The 17890-nt window shown below is 47.9% G+C and overlaps 1 protein-coding gene across 2 annotated transcripts in view; it reads left to right on the forward strand.

The window, feature by feature from the left end:
• Window positions 1-17890, forward strand: part of LOC140387024 (contactin-associated protein-like 5) — a 1394308-nt gene that overhangs the window by 1250775 nt on the left and 125643 nt on the right. For both annotated transcript variants that reach the window (XM_072470006.1, XM_072470014.1), the window contains exon 20: window positions 16154-16287. In XM_072470006.1, coding sequence (XP_072326107.1) covers window positions 16154-16287 — 134 coding nt within the window. The remainder of the gene's footprint in view (window positions 1-16153; window positions 16288-17890) is intronic.

The raw sequence follows: 17890 nt of genomic DNA on the forward strand, positions 1-17890 counted from the left end.
ACACCTGAAGGACTGCTGCGGTTCAAGAAGGCAACTCACCACCACGTTCTGAAGGGCAACTGGGAATGAGCAATAAATGCTGGCCTAACCAGCGTCGACCACATCCCGTAAATGACGTTTAAAAAAGTAATGGAGAGCTTGAATTTTAATGGAGGGATAGACAGCAACAAAAGAATGTTACTGTGAAAGAGAGCTTGAACTGTCACAAAGAGCTGGACAGCATCGGCGAGCTAGTCTGCAACAGACTGGAATTGTAACAGAGCGCTGAAACTGCACTGGAGAGCTGAAAATGTCGCAGGGAGCTGAAAATGTACTGAAGGGCTTTAATTATACCCACAAGAGACAAAACACTCTGGCGGAAATGAAAGTAAATTGGAGAAAAGAAGTATTCTCACTTTTAAATGAATGGAGGGGGAACTAAATTCAATTGTGACTGGCGAAGATTCATTTCGAAGATGTTGCAAGCCTTCCCGGACTGTCAAACTGAAATGACAGTTGGGACAGGGAATAAACCTGACAGATGACAACTGAACACTTTGCGCTCAGTATCAACACACCATATGGTGTGGCCCATGGTGACAGAATAGTAATGTTCGCTGAAATTAATGATGTGATGGGAGTTTGCTTTGAACGCTGTACCTTTCGCAGAAGCTTTCTGGCAATGTAAATAAAATTTCATCAAGCACCCATCTAAAAGAATACTGACAATGTTCAAAATGATGTGTATTTATATAAGTGTCTGATTTCATCTCTCAGATACATCTCACTGTCCCCCAAATGCAATGTGTTATTTACTTTGAAGTGGAGATAGATGTGGCGACTGTTTGAGGATGCCATGAATAACCAGGACATGAGTCGCCAGTTGTCCCAGCTCTGTTGGCAGTGCTGAGTACACTCGCAGAACACTTAAGGAACATTCTCTTCCCCCTCGAGCAGCCTACGGAGTTTTTAACCTGGGCCTGGAAATCATTGGACGTATCCAAAACAACACAGCTCTCCTTGAACACCGCTCTGGAGTGTCAAAGGAAGTCCTGTTGCCCCATGAAGTGAAGCCGATTAGCTGAGGTACCTTGGCTCTCTTATGGATGCAAGCTTCATCAGAATGCTTCCAGGCGTAAGAGATTGCAGTTACATCATTGGGTCGGAGAAGCTGTGGTAGTTCCCCTTGCAGCAAAGGAGATTGAGGCAACATTTGATAGAGGTGTACAAAATTATGACATGTTTAGATAAGGTAGGCAAATAAATGGTCTTTCCATTGCTAATGGAACAGGGACTAGGGGACACTGATTTAAGGTTTTGGGTGACAGTTTAAGGGGCACGTGAGGAAGAATCTACTTACACGGTGAGTGGTGATGTCCTGGAATTTGCTGCATATGAGGGGAGTGGATGTGGAGATGATGAATTATTTCAAAAGGAAGTTGGATGGTCACTTGAGGTGGAATACAATTCCAGGGCTATAGCAATCGAGATGGGGAATGGAGCTTGTCGGATTGCTGTACAGAATATCAGCATAGACTTGATGGGCCAAATGGCTTTCTGCACTGCATTGACTGTAACGGCAGAAAGGCATAATGTGGGACGATACTACCACTGAGCTTTACCACGATAAACCTCTGGTGCATTGAAGGTTGTTATAGCCTGCCTACTTACCATTGGCTGGGGACTAATGACAATCCCACAATCCTGTGGGAGTATGAGCTTCCCCAATGAGGGGGGCGGAGAAACCATTAGTAAACTCCAAGTATAAATAAAGCTGGCCAGTTTGGAAACAGGAGGAAGGAGTGTGCAGCAAGGGAAGTTGCTGCTGCTGTTATATATATATATGTTATTGTAAATAAATGTTATTACTTTGTATCCTTAAAACTCGTGCTGGATTCTTCGTGGCCCTCACAAAACTGGCGACGAAGGTTAAAGTGAATAGCTGTCTACACTGCTGAAGCCACCTCCCTGGATTTTTGTTAGATACAGGTTGGAAGTTGTTTTCTATTACACCATGCCTCTGTACGGACGTTTGGATGTTTTTGATGCTGCGCTGGAAAGCTGGAACCAGTACACACAACGGATGCGTTACTATTTCCAAGCAAACAATATCACCGAAAACGAGCGCCAGGTGGTCATATTGCTCACCGCCTGCGGCCCGCATACGTTTGGGGTGATTAGGAGCCTTACGTACCCAGCTGCGCCGGACACCAAAACGTTTGATGAACTTGTGAATATAGTGGGGCAACATTTTAACCCAACCACGTCCACGATAGTCCAGCGTTACCGGTTTAATACCGCTGAGAGGACCCCTGGAGAATCCCTTGCTGATTTTCTATCCAGGCTACGCAGGATTGCGGAATACTGTGACTATGGTGAGACCTTGTCAGAAATGTTACGCGGCCGTTTTGTTTGCAGTATTAACAATGCGGCCACCCAGAGAAAGTTGTTAGCTGAGCCAACATTGACTTTTCAACAGGCCATTCAAATAGTATTGTCCCGAGAGAGCGCAGAACAAGGAGTGCAGGAGCTACAGAGAATGGAAGTGCATGCCTTTGGGCGCAACCCCTTCCGTCCGAAAACGTCCCCCCGCACTCCTGCGGTACCTTGGGCGAGGCAACGTCGGGACCGACGCCACATTCCTCCCCGAAGGGAGCCTTCTCCAGAACCAATGGATGAGGAGCCATGTCCGTGTCAGACCTGTAGGCGCCGACCCCGTCGCGGAAGGCGGTCCTGGGGGCGCCAGAGGTGCCGTCGTTCCGACCGAAACTGAGACCAGCCCAGGGGCCGTAACTGGGACCAGCCCAGAGGCCGTACCTTCCATGTGGATGAACCTGTGGCGACTACTCCGGAGGACGTGGAGACGGAGGACGACTGCCTGCAGCTGCATTGTGTTGCAGCTGCCCGTGTGGCCCCCATTAAGGTGACAGTACGGGTCAATGGCCACCCGCTTGAGATGGAGTTGGACACTGGCGCAGCGGTCTCCGTGATCGCCCAGAGGACATTCGACCGCATCAAGCAGGGTATACAGACCCTTACATTAACCGACTCACAGGCCAGGTTGGCCACCTACACAGGGGAACCACTGGACATTGCAGGAACTACAATGACCCCAGTTGTTTATGGATGCCAGGAGGGGCGTTCCCCACTTATCGTGGTGCGCGGCCATGGGCCCAGCCTGTTGGATCGGGACTGGTTGCGCCATTTGCGGTTGCAATGGCAGCACATCCTCCAAACAGTTTCTGAAGGGTTGACTGAGGTGCTAGGACGATACCCAGATGTATTCCAGCCTGGTTTAAGGAAAATAAAAGGGGCCGTAGCCCGTATCCAAGTCGAACCAGGAGCCACGCCGTGCTATTTCCGGGCATGCCCGGTGCCTTACACCTTGCTCGAGAAGGTAGAAGGGGAGCTCACTCGTTTGGAGAGTTTGGGTATTATCAGGCCCGTCCGTTTTGCTGACTGGGCAGCACCAATTGTACCTGTAATGAAGCCAGATGCCACGGTTCGCTTGTGTGGCGACTATAAACTTACAGTGAATACGGCTTCCCGACTCGACCGATATCCAATGCCTCGCATAGAGGATCGCTACGCGAAGCTTGCAGGTGGACTCTCGTTCACAAAATTAGATATGAGTCACGCCTACCTGCAGTTGGAGCTGGACCCTGCCTCCCGACCATATGTAACGATTAATACACACCGGGGCCTGTATGAATATACACGGTTGCCCTTTGGAGTATCCTCTGCCTGCGCAATTTTTCAACGTGATATGGAGGGCATTTTGAGAGGTTTACCACGTGTTGCTGTCTACTTAGATGATGTTTTGATTACAGGGACGTCGGAGCAGGAACATTTGGAAAATCTGGAGGCTGTCCTTAAACACTTTTCGGAGGCTGGAGTCTGTTTACGTCGCACAAAGTGCATATTTCAGGAAAAGGAAGTAGTCTACCTAGGTTATCGGGTGGACCGCGAAGGTTTGCATCCCATCGCCGAGAAGGTGCGTGCAATTCAACAGGCCCCCGCCCCGACTGACACTTCGCATCTTCGTTCTTTTCTCGGTCTCGTAAACTATTATGGGAAGTTCCTCCCCAATCTGGCAACTACGCTGGCCCCTTTGCACCTTCTGCTAAATAAAAATCACACCTGGGTTTGGGGTCAGCCGCAGGAAACCGCTTTCCGGCGGGTAAAGCAACAATTGTCGTCGTCTGGGTTACTAACCCACTATGATCCTGGAAAGCCTTTGCTCGTCACATGTGATGCATCCCCGTATGATATTGGGGCCGTCCTGTCCCAAAGGATGGAGAACGGGGCCGAGCGACCGATAGCTTTCGCCTCCCGCACATTGACTGCAGCGGAGAAAAAGTACGCGCAGATCGAGAAGGAGGGCCTGGCTGTGGTTTTTACGGTGAAACGCTTCCACCAGTACGTGTATGGCCGCCATTTCACTATCGTGACTGATCATAAGCCTCTGTTGGGAATTTTCAGAGAGGATAAGCCAATACCGCCCATTGCTTCCGCACGGATCCAGCGCTGGGCTTTGTTGCTTGCTGCATACGAGTATTCTCTGGAGCACAAACCAGGTACGCAGATAGCAAATGCCGACACACTGAGCCGATTGCCTTTATCGACCGGCCCTATGTCGACCCCCAAGACCGATGAGGTGATTGCAACCCTAAATTTTATGGACACCTTGCCTTTCACGGCATCACAGATCCGTGAGTGGACCCAGACGGAGCCAGCCCTGTCAAAGCTTCGGCACATAGTCCTGTATGATGGGCAGCATAGACAGCTCCCAGGCGAGTTGCGGGCATTTTCCTCCAAGCTGTCAGAATTCAGCGTGGAAGACGGCGTCCTCTTGTGGGGGACGCGTGTGATTGTCCCGGACAAAGGCCAGGAGCTGATACTAACAGACTTGCACAATGGGCATCCAGGTGTGACCAAAATGAAAATGTTGGCCCGGAGTTATGTCTGGTGGCCAGGCCTCGACACCGACATTGAGAAGGTGGCCCAAAACTGCTCCATTTGCCAGGAGCATCAGAAGCTTCCGCCGGCCACGCCCCTACATCACTGGGAATGGCCAGGGTGGCTTTGGGCACGCTTGCATGCAGATTTCACAGGCCCTTTTCAAGGATCCATGTTCCTTCTATTAATTGATGCCCAGTCTAAATGGCTAGAGGTGCATAAGATGCAGGGGACAACGTCCTGCGCAACATTTGAAAAGATGCGTTTGTCGTTTAGTACGCATGGCCTCCCCGAGGTGCTGGTCACGGATAACGGCACTCCATTCACGAGTGAGGAGTTTGCGAGGTTCACGAAGATGAACGGCATACGCCATATCCGCACTGCCCCTCACCACCCGGCTTCAAATGGGTTGGCAGAGCGCACAATGCAGACATTCAAAAGAGGCCTAATGAAGCAGTCTTCCGGATCAATGGACACGAGACTGGCTCGCTTTTTGTTTACGTATAGGACCACCCCCCATGGGGTGACTGGGGTAGCTCCCGCAGAACTCCTAATGGGCTGGAGACTTCGCACCCGCCTTAGTATGGTTTTCCCGGACATTGGCGCAAAAGTACGCCGCACACAAGAACGGCAGGCACAGGGATTTTCTCGGCATCGGCCGATTCGGCAGTTTCCGCCCGGTGACCCAGTGTTTGTTCGGAATTTTGCTGGTGGTGCCCAGTGGGTTCCTGGTGTAATCTTTTACCAAACGGGCCCTATATCTTACCAGGTGCAAGCCCAGGGTCGCCTCCAGCGCAAACATGTAGACCACGTTCGGTCCAGAAGACTATCCCCTCAAAAGATTCCCCGCCCCCGGAGCTCATTTCTACAGCCGCAGAGACCAGAGACAAGGGAAGGTAGTCCTCACAAACTTCCACTGGTGCCTCACTCGAAGCCTGCGCAGGTCGTTACAGAACCGAATGGAGATAGAGACGCTGACATGACGGAGGCAGCAGACTCTGACTCCGAGATGGAGACACAGGATGCATCAGAGGGGGAATCCTCGGGTCCACGGGCCGTGGATGTACAACCGTTGCGCCATTCATCATAGAAGCGCCGGTCTCCGTCTCGTTACACGCCGCCTGATCCAGCGCCGCGTGCAAATGGTGTCCGCCCTGCGGCAAAACGAGTCCGACGCCCTCCTTCGCCAGGGTCTTCGGTGGATACCTTGGACTTTGGGAGGGAGGGATGTCATAACCTGCCTACTTACCATTGGCTGGGGACTAATGACAATCCCACAATCCTGTGGGAGTATGAGCTTCCCCAATGAGGGGGCCGGAGAAACCATTAGTAAACTACAAGTATAAATAAAGCTGGCCAGTTTGGAAACAGGAGGAAGGAGTGTGCAGCAAGGGAAGTTGCTGCTGCTGTTATATATATATGTTATTGTAAATAAATGTTATTACTTTGTATCCTTAAAACTCGTGCTGGATTCTTCGTGGGCCTCACAAAAAAGGTGTAATGTTTGCCTTGAGGAAAATATTTCCCTCAGTTTCAGCTCGTTCGTTTGCATATTGGTGATTGCAAAGTCTCCCCTGAGCCCGCTAAATTGGACAGCATTTTAAAATGTAATTTAGTTTCTAATCAGACTCAGAGTCCACTCAGTTTTAAATAACAGCTTTGGAACATGTGCAACTATTTTCTATGTTAGATGGTGGTGCACAATCAATTAAATTGCTAATCCTTCAGCGATCAATCGCTAATGTGTATGATTGGCCACCTAAGATACTCGGTCACTGTTCATGGGTTCTGGAATCCTTGCGTGGCTGATGAGCACGAACCCAGAGCTGCCTCTCCGACTGCACACTTGGCAGGTGTTTCCGGGAGGTGGGATTGGTCCTTGGACTCGGGATCGCTGGTATTCCTTTCTCAGGCTCCTTTTCCGGGCATCCTCTTGCCACCGGACGTCCTTGAAGAATTGTGACCTTTTGATCAAGAGGTTCCTCCAAGTAGGTTTCTTCGGAGCAAGGATCTTCCAGGCATTGACACCTATATTGCATTTCTTGAGGCAAGCTTTTAGGGTGTCTTTGAAGCACTTCCTTTGTCCTACTCTTGTTCAGGAACCTTCCTTCAGCTGGCCGATGAAGATTTGCTTTGGCATTCGGGACTCTGGCATCCTGAGAATGTGGCCGGCCCAGCAGTGATAGATTTGGATGGTCATGGCCTCAATGCTGGTGCTCTTGGCTCCTCAACAATGTTATTGTTGGCCCGCCTGTCCTCCCAGCTGACGCAGAGAATCCATTTCAGACTGCAATGATGGTATCTCTCCAGGGCCTCAAGGTAGAGTCTGTATGTAGTCAAATCTTCTAAGCCGTATCCCTAGAATCCCGACGATGCAGAAGGAGGTCCAACCCTCCGAAAGAGCACTCTAGTTAGGCCCACTCCCTGCCAAATCCCCGTAACCTCACCCATTGATCATGGCCAATCCAGCTCTCCTGCACATCTTTGGACTATAGGAGGAAACCGGAGCAGCCGGAGCAAACCCACGCAGGCACGGGGAGAATGCGGTCACTCCACACAGACAGGCACCTGAGGCCGGAATCAAACCCAGGTCCCTGGTGCCCTGAGATAGCAGTGTTCACCACTATAGAAGAGTTGGGAGGATGAGTGCCTTGTACACGAGGATTAGAATGGTATTAAACACCTTTTGAAATGTATCTCTAAGTGTCCTTATGACCAAAAACTCCAGCTTAACTTTTGAAGGCTTGAAGGTCGGCTAACAGACACAATTAGCAGAAACTCCCAATTGTGGATGGAAAAGATTCCGTAGGGCAGGATATCTGTGTCTTTCCGTGAGCGGGGACTTCCACTCTTGCCAATGGTGACCCCCCCCCCCCACAGTGGGTTCCATGGCGGCGGGATGGGTGAGCCACACAAAACACCGTGGACACCAGTGGGCCTGATGATCCCACCAGCGGCCAATAGCGTGTTGCCTCCGCCACTGGAAAGCATTTTGTGGTGGGGGGGCCACAAAACCCCCCTCGTAATGTCATTCCAAAGAAGAGCCCAGCAGTGACGGGCCAATATTTATCCCTCAAATAACATCATGCCATCATTATCACATTCCTGTTTGTGGAAACTTGCTGTGTGCGAATTGACTGACACATTTCCTGCATTAATAATAACCTCCATTAGTGTCACAGGTAGGCTTACATTAACACTGCAATGAAGTTACTGTGAAAAGCCCCTAGTCGCCACATTCCGGTGCCTGTTTGGGGAGGCTGCTCAAATATTCTCCGAGGACAGACAGAATGGCCATAGTAAACTGTGGCTAAGTTTATAGAATCTCCGAAGCTTCAACTTTGGATGGTATGGAGTAGCAAACCTAAACAGTTTGATACAACAAGGCAGAAATAAAAACAGAAAACACTGAAAGCGCACAGTAGGCCAGGCAGCGTCTGTGGAGAGCGAAGTAGATTTAATGGGCTGGATTTTCATGGCATCGGGGAGATTCCACGAGGGTGAAAAAATGGCAGTCCAGACCTGCATCCGGACGTCCCACTCCCATTTTCGGGCTTTCTGATTATCACAGCTGTACGGAAAGGGGCACAGGTTCAGATTCCCCAAAATGACTGAAAGGCCGTCTAGGTGAAGGCCTCAAAATTCTTGGGATATGGTCGGACCTCTGTGCTAGCCAGGAGGCTGATCGCGCACCGAGATCATCTGGTGCCAAACCCTGCTAAATGCAGTCAAAGTTATCATGGCCCTCAACTTTTATTGAGCCAGATCCTTCCAGGTCTCTGTTGCAAGACCTCTGTGGCATCTCATGAGCAGCTACCCACCAGTGCAGAACAACAGTCAACAATTCCTCTTAGCCAGATTTGGTAAATACATTAATTTCCCTACAGATGGGGAGTCATAAACCCAAAGAGCTCTCAAAGATAAGGATACAAAGTAATGTTCTATCAGAACCCTGGTCCACCGATATTAAGAGATTGAGCTTGAGATGCCCTGCGAAAGGGGGGACTGCAGGTGTATGTTGGAGGCTGTCAAAAACGCAGAGACAAAGTCACCTAGTACCTTACCAAAGCCTGGTCCTTATTGCTGTACCCTGAAGCAATACGGTACAGCAAAGGGACACACGCAGGACCCAGAGCCCAGCGATGAAGACCACTCATCAGGCAAAGAACTAGAGGAGGAAAAACAGCCATTTGCTTCTGATGAAGATGCAGTTGAGGAGGAGGTGACAATGGCGTAAATGGTGAGAGTTGCACCTGGACATCAAGGTCCGGCTCAGTACATAGTCACTCGGGGGGGGAACCTAATACAGAGGTGGTTCTCCTTAGCAGCATCGGGTTTCTATTTGCACCTCCAGCAGTAAATAGCTGGCTAGCCGTTATGACACAAGTGTCCTGGAGATCCTAGGCAGCTTGTATCTTCCATGATAAACCCAATCCCCAACAAGAGAGAAAGTCAGCAAGGATCCTTCAGTTTCCAAAAGAGAAAATGCTGGAAAATCTCAGCAGTTCTGGCAGCATCCGTAAGGAGACAAAAGAGCGAACGTTTCGAGTTCAGATGACCCTTTGTCAAAGGGTTTCAGATTCCAGCATCCGCAGTAATTTGCTTTTATTCCTTCAGTTTCTCTGGCATCACAATGGCTGCATTCTGTTCTATCAGAACCCTGGTCCACCGATATTAAGAGATTGAGCTTGAGATGCCCTGCGAAAGGGGGGACTGCAGGTGTATGTTGGAGGCTGTCAAAAACGCAGAGACCAAGTCACCTAGTACCTTACCAAAGCCTGGTCCTTATGCCAAGAGTGCAGCTGTGCAATGAGAGGTGAGACTTAGAACTTGCAGATATGAGCCCTGGAGCAACTCAAATGCTGCAACTCCAAAATACTGTGCCCGTATGATGGGCAAACCATTCCCTACTTATAGTTTAACCCAACACTACTGTTGACGTTGTGAGACATTTGCTGGCTTTGAAAGCAGACCAAAGCAGGCCAGCAGCACGGTTCAATTCCCGTGCCAGCCACCACGAACAGGCGCCGGAATGTGGCGACTCGGGGCTTTTCACAGTAACTTCATTTGAAGCCTACTTGTGACAATAAGCGATTTTCATTTAATTTCATTTTTTTCATTGCAACATTATATAAATGTACAGCATGTGAAGAGTTAATGTTATGTTAAAACTAACCACTGGAGGGGGCTAAGGGACAGTATCCGGTTTGACTCCGGATCGCAATATTCCGCCCCCTCCAAATCGGCGTCATTGTGATGCGCACGCAGTTGCAACCGTGTTTGCATATTATTATCGGGCCCACCCGCGATGCTCCACATCCGATGGACTGAGTTCTTGACGGCGCGGTCCACATGTGGACTCAACAGTCTGTGAGGCTGGTGTGGCAGCTGCGGAGAGAGAGGGCGTACAGACAGCGTCCAGCACTGCCACACTTTGCCGACAGTCATGCCGCTGGCCTAGGGGGCTTCTGCCAGGGCTGGGGGGTGGGGGGGTGGACGGGTACATGGTCCAGCACAACCGGTCCATCATTTCGGGCATGATCAGTGCATGTGTGGGGGGTGTAAGTGTACATGCAGCTGCAGCTATCAACCCTGCGCGCGTCCATCACGGACCCGACGATTCCCCCATCATTCTTCCGTGGGTGTTTCAAGCGGCATCAGTGCTAGCCCCTCGCCGGTAGTGGAATTGTTGCGGGTGTGGAGCCGATTTTTCCATCATGGAACTCCACAGATCCTCCATTGGCAGGAACGGAGAATCCAGCCGAGTGAGTTCTTTATAGTTTTTCCACAACAGCCTTATTTCGCAGTCAACTCTTTAAAAAACAATGCTGCCATCATGTTACGTTCTTCCATTTGCCATAAACGCACCAATCATATGACAAGGATTGGTAAAGCAATAATGTGGGTTCTTTATTAAAAGATAAGACTTTTTACATACGAAATTAACTGGGAGACTATGCACACTTGTCTGACCTCTATGAGAAGCTGCTGTCTACACGTTTGTGTCATGGGACTTCTACATCACATCCTGTGTTGAGGCTGTAAAGATTGACAGCAAATTAATATACCATCCCTTCAAGGTACATGGATAGTACATCACAGCAATTGAGACCTGATTATCAGTTTGGGGGCTGTTGATGGAGGAATAAATAATGAAAGGGACACCAGAGATTACTTTCCTGAACTTCTTCAAAATTAGGCCTTCTGTGCCAGCTGGAAAAGAAAAGAGTGGCGGGGAGGGTAGAGCGCATAAAATTGGCTGCCATGGTGGCAGTGTCATGCCCATCACCTGCCCACCTCAGTTGCCATTTTACCAGCGGTGGGGAATGCACAGACCTTTCATGTGGGCTGAGCAAGACCCCTCCTGTTCGGTTGCCCTCTGCCTAACAGCGAGAAGGAGGTGTAGTTGTAATGTCACTTGACTAGTAAGCCGGTGGCTCAGATTTATGATCTTGAGAACCATGTTCAAATCCCACTGCAGCAGCACATTCCATTTAAGTTCAACTAACGGGAAATTACAGTTAATTCATGAACAAAATTGAATTGAAAATGAGTCTTGTAACAGTGATCATGAAGCTATCATCAATTGTCATAAGAACCCATCTAATTCACTCATGTCCTTTAGGATACCCTTTGGTTTCACGGGGAGTCAGTGGATATTAGGGTGGGAAAATGGTGTTAAAGTCTAAAGATCAGCCAAGATTATATTGAATGGCGGAGCAGAATCAATGGCCATTTGGTCCAATCCTGCTTGTGTTCTTCTGGAGGGAAATTCGCTGTCCTTACCTGGTCTGGCCTACATATGACCCCAGGCCCACAGCAATGTGGTTGACTCTTAACTGCAAAACACTCAGTTATGGCAATTAAGGCTGGTCAACAAACGCTGTCCTTTGCAGTGACGCCCATGTTTCATGAAATGATTTTCATAAGCCATCCCCCCTGCCGCCACACATTCCCCTGCCTTCCCAAGCTTGGTCCCCTCCCCCAGGCAGACTACAGCTGCCAATTATCTAATTTAGAATTGGAGAAAAGTTACAGCACAGAAGGAGGCCATTTGGCCCATCTTGGCCATGCCAGCCCGATGACACCCAGGTGCCCTTTCTAATCCCACCTTCCTGCACCCGGTGCACAGCCCTGTAGCTCAGAGCACTGAAGATGCAGATCCAAGTACCTTTTAAAAGCGTTTAGGGTCTTTGCCTCCACCACCAATTGGGCAGAGAATTCCAGACTCTCACCAACCTCTGCGTAAAACGTTTTTCTCTCATGCCCCCTCTACACCTTCTGCCATTTATCTTGAATCTATGTCCCCTGATTGTAGAATTCTCCACCAAGGGAAACAATTTTATCCTGTCCACCCTAAATCGTGTCCTGATAATTTTGTACACCTCAATTAAGTCACCGCTCAGTCTTATTTGTTCCAAGGAAAATAACCCCAACCTCTCCAATCTCTCCTCGTATCCACACTTTTCTAGCCCTGGCAACATTCTCCTCTGCACTCTCTCTCCAGAGCAATAACTTTGTTTCTGTAATGTGGTGACCAGAACTGCACGCAATACTCCAGATGTGGCCTCACCAGGGTTTTATACAATTTGGGGCTGGAGGTCCAGCTCTGAGTCAGTTAGCAGGCCCAAGGCTATTGAATTGCCTCAGGCCTATCCAGCCTCACGCAGGCAGGGGGCAGGGTCACTGTCTCTGCATAAAATCCAACAGAGTAAAGGGAAGGACTGTGTTTTCGAGACAGTGTGATGTACATTGATTTTAATGCAGTGAGGATACAGGAGACAGAAGAGCAAATGGTAATGCACGCATGGCCTTGGAAATCCCTTGGATCAGGGGAAATTAATAAAATACCAAACTACTTACAGGCAGATTTCATTAATTTGTCTTCCCTTAATCAGGCATTGGCATCCTTCCAAAAATATGCCAGCTCATTATTCCAAATCATCCTTTGCATTCTGACTGTGTGTCTGTCACAATTGATGTATCGCCTGAATGATTTAAGAATTAATTTCAACATTGTCACAAAACAGAAATGGATTTCCTCCTACCCTCATTTAAATTCATTGCTTAAACATGGGCCCATGTGAACCTTTGTGTGCACTGGTCCATGGATCAATAAAAGTATGTTCATTCAAACGCTATTTTTTTCAATCTTTAAAACAACTTTCTGGGCCCGCAGTTCCAGCTGATGCATTGTCAGGATTCATATTTTGGAATGTTCTCAGAATGAGGGTGGCGGGGCTATATTTAGTGTCCATCTCTAGTTTCCCTGAGGACATGAAGAATCAAGCATATTGTGTAGGATTAGAATCAATCATAGATCAGCCTAGGAGAGCTTTTTGAGAATCAAGGAGCTTTCAGTCATTTTTTGCAGTAGGCCAAAATTGTCTGATTTAAGTCTTCACTCCTCACCACAACAACTTTAATTCGATAGTTCCTTGAATGAAATGAAATTTTGCTTGGTGATACAGAACTTGGATATTGCTGAAAAGAGAGACATGTTCCTGAAGCTTTTCAACTTGCACTCATCAGGACAAACAATGCCAAATTTCAAACAATCACAACAATTTATACAACATGAGAGAAGAGTGTGTTTTTCATGCTGAACATAGCAATTGAGGGAGTGCATTCTTAAATATCCCCAATTAGTGGCTGTGTCCCCCTCTAGGAACATATTGAAGACCAAGATACACTCCCTGTTTCCCAGCTCCAGAGGGAAAATCCAGCCCTTGATGTCTGCCTCCACCAGTTAGCCAAGTTAAGGAAATCATTTTTAGAGGTATTAATCTTATAAACCCGACAATCTATCGTACTACATAAGACACATTGGAGATTTCACTCCATCTGCTTTCGGAGTGAACATGCTCATGCGAAACAGCCTATTCCTCTAAGAGAAACATTTGCTATTGTGAAACCAGATGTTTAGTTCACACACAGCCTTTGCCCTGTCTGACTGGAGATTACCAAGCGCTTATCCCACAGCGCTAACATTTGGCACCTTGATGAAGACAAATTCTGTTATCAAGATGTATTTTTTTTAAATGAAGCTATTTGAAGCTTTGTCACTTTGTTTCGGCCTTCTTAAAAATTGTTGCAATGTCAGAAGGCCCAGTATCCACGGCCCTTGCCATTAAATACAGGATGTGGAGATGCCGGCGTTGGACTGGGGTGGGCACAGTAAGACGTCTTACAACACCAGGTTAAAGTCCAACAGGTTTGTTTGGAATCACTAGCTTTCAGAGCGCAGCTCATCTGATTAAAAATAGAGGTGCCATGAAGCAGAACACATCCCAAAGTATATCTTGGCATCACTAGTTTTGTGACAATGTGATGAATGTCAGGAATTTTGGATATATTATATTCAATGTATTTGGTGCTGTAAGGGTTAACAGCCTGGGTTTGTATGACTGCTGCAATAGTGTTTTCAGAAATCCTGGTTTGCAAGATAGGTTGGCGTTTTGAGAGCCAGAGGTGCAATCAAAGCATTGTTAAAGCTTGGGCTATGGGATTTTTGTTTATATTATTAAGAGGGTTCCCTGTGGAGTAGTTAAATAGATACATTGTGTTCAGTTGGAAAGATGATGTAACTAATGGGGGGAGCTAGAGCATCAGGCATTTTTCAGAAAAGTGGGCAGTGCAGTTGGGAAGTCAAACAGTGAAGACTGTCTCTGAAGACTTCAGCTAGAGATCCTGCATTGTTCTGACATGGCCAGGTCACTTTCTTTAAAACAATGTCAAAACATTTTTCTTTCTCAAAGTGGAGTACCCAGACATCTCTGGTCAGCAAGTATTCCTGGGAGCTAACTGTATTTTAAAGTGGATTGAGATATGAGACAATTCTGTTGTTCGAGTGGGAATAAAGATAGCAGTTAAGGGTTATTGTGTCACTGTATTGATTAGCATTGTTTGAGGGGTAATTGTAAGCTGTTTTCTTGTATGGTGTTAAACATATTTTATGTAATGCTGTGTTAGTAATAAAGTTTGTTTTAATATATCATATCCCTATTTTTGCGTGAAATCACTTCTGGAGCGAGGTGTCCTGTCCTCACAGTCCTACAAAATTAAAATAAAGACATTGAGGTTTCTGTCCAGTATCTTAGCCACTGTTGGGGTCTGGACCAGGATCGTATTAACAAGAAGGAACCTTCTGCAAGCCCAACATGTGATAGGGTGGGGTGAGGCGCCCTGGGTGGTGAGCTAAGGTTCTGATGATGATTCATAGAAAACTGTCTTGACTAGTTCCAGAACTAGGGGGCACTGTTTGAAAATATGGGGCTGCCATTTTAGGACAGACATAGGAGTTTTTATTTTCTTCCAGAGGGATATGCAACTTGAGGCTGGGTCATTGGGGTAGATAGATTCTTGTTAGATAACAAGGGGTCGCACGGTACCACAGTGGTTAGCACAGTTGCTTCACAGCTCCAGGGTCACTGGTTCGATTCCCAGCTTAAGTCACTATCTATGTGGAGTCTGCACGTCCTCCCCATGTCTGCGTGGGTTTCCTCCGGGTGCCCTGGTTTCCTCCCACAGTCCCACAGTCCAAAGATGTGCAGGTCAGATGGGGTCACTGGGTTACAGGGATAGGGTGGAGGCATGAGCTTAAGTGGGGTGCTCTTTCCAAGGGCCGGTACAGACTCAATGGGCCGAATGGCCTTCTTATGCACTGTAAATTATATGATTCTATAAGGGAGTCAAAAGTTATTGCGGCTCGATGGGAATGTGGAATTCAAAACACAAACAAATCAGCTACGATCTTATTGAATGGCAGACAGGCTAGAGGGGCCCATGGGACTACTGTGATCCTTCTTTCTGTGTCCATATAAACATTCATCATTCAAACCCAAAAGTTATAATGATAAGCGGTAAGTGGAGTCATCCTTAAAAAGCTGTTCATTCCCCATTTTATTTTATTAACATTTCCAATCAACTTAATGAAAAACATGTTCGTCTGGTCTGAGAATGGATCAGTGAGGAGTTGACCGACAGATGTGACCATCTTCATTAAGGCTGTCAGCTCCACTAGTCACAGCAGGTATTATGGATGGACTTTGACACGCGTTTGGCATGGTTTGCAGCTCTATTTGTCGTGTGGCCGTGGGGTTTTCATTTTGCGTGTTCTTGTTGGAAATCTTGTACAGGCTCTTTCAGCAAGCTTGGTGTTATTTACCTACAGGTTCTTATCTTTTCAATTAAAACCAATCAACTCTTGTTTTAGGGAGCCTCCAGATCAGATACAAACTGCAAAACGATAAAGAAACTAATGTCTTTAACATCGACGGCACAAAGCTGGCAAATGGACAACTCCACAGTGTGAAGATTGATCGAGAAGGCAGAGATGTCTACGTTCAGGTAATGCTCCCACATGTTCCACAAGGAAAATTATAAACACAAACACAAAGATGATTTTAGTTGAAATTGAGAAAGCCATTTGTTTGGTGAAGAATAAAGAAATGCACCATGGAAATAAAAAAAGAAGACAAATTAGATAAATGACGGACTGTAGAATTAAAGGGCAGCACGGTGGATAGCACTGGGACTGCGGCGTTGAGGACCCGGGTTTGATCCCAGCCCTGGGTCACTGTCCGTGTGGAGATTGCACATTCTACCCGTGTCTGCGTGGGTTGCACCCCACAACCCAAAGATGTGCAGGTTAGGTGGGGCCAGATCCCCCCTAATAGAGAGACCCTCCCAGTGACCCCTGTACTGGGGGACCCCCCCCCCCAGGGACCTCTGCAAAAGGGAGACCCCCCACAGGAACCCCTGTAATAGGGATAGAGCCACAGGAACCCCTGTAGTAGGGATACGGCTGTAATCGGGTGGACCCCCATAGGAACTCCATAATTAAAGGAACCCCCCCCCCCCACAGAACCCTCCTCACAGAAACCCCCTCCTCCCCCAGAAAAGAGATCCCTGTCTGGAAGCTAGAGAGCAGTCCAGGCAGGGGCAGTGAGAGGAATTACAGCTGTAACACTTACCTTGCAGCTCCACATTCCATTCTTGGAAGGAGAGAAGCTCTGATCTGTGTCTCGTTCCCACAGATCCATTAGCTGCAAGCCATTTATAGCGTTCGAGCAGTAGACTGTGATTGACAGCTTCTACAAACCAGCTGCAGCTTTGATTCATTCATTTTTCTTCACGGTGCAGTGGCCTAAGTGGTGAAACTCCAATGTCTGTAAACATTGACCACATCAAAGAGAGGTGTGTGCAGTGAAGTCACACGCTTGTGCAATTGGAATGCACTCAGTGCTTGGAATGCACTTACCTCTCTTTGCCATAATAGGGATAAAGCTGCAACGATTTATCCAACGATGTGGAAATGCTGGATTTATCGAACGATTTACACGTTGGTCCACCATGAGGTCAACCACGTCAGGGCCACGCTGCTGGAGACCACAAGTGATCCACGCTCACTACAACCCATTTTCATTTATTTACATGCTCCCGTTAGCAGACAGCATGGATCTCATTCCCGCTGCCATTGGGTGGGGGGGGGGGGCTCGGAGCATCGCCTTTCCCTGACGCCCAATTCTCCATCCCATTGAGAAACGCATTCCGCATATCCCGGGACAGGGAATCTCGTCCATAGTCACCCAAATGGAGAATCCCACCCAATGAGTTTGAGGCAAAGCAATGTGCCGGCACAGTTAGAGTGCATGGATAAGGAGGGGTATAGTTGTTGTTCGGAACAGAGAGGAGGAATTTGTGGGATCAATGACTACAGCAGTCAGTTTGAATGAAGGGACAAGCAAAGCTGTAACGGGAAGAGAGAGGTAGGAGGTGAAAGAGAAGCAATCCGTGAAATAAGTGCTGATGTTTGTATTCTATTCAAGAGTATCAAGGAGATTATGAAGGAACCTCCCCAAGTATCAGAACACTAGTGAAGGATTGGATGTACATAATGTTTCTCTACCCTTCCACTGCCACCACCTACCTATCTTTGCTACTGAAGTCG

This window comes from Scyliorhinus torazame, chromosome 2 (assembly GCF_047496885.1).
Source record: "Scyliorhinus torazame isolate Kashiwa2021f chromosome 2, sScyTor2.1, whole genome shotgun sequence".
NCBI classification, from domain to species: domain Eukaryota; kingdom Metazoa; phylum Chordata; class Chondrichthyes; order Carcharhiniformes; family Scyliorhinidae; genus Scyliorhinus; species Scyliorhinus torazame.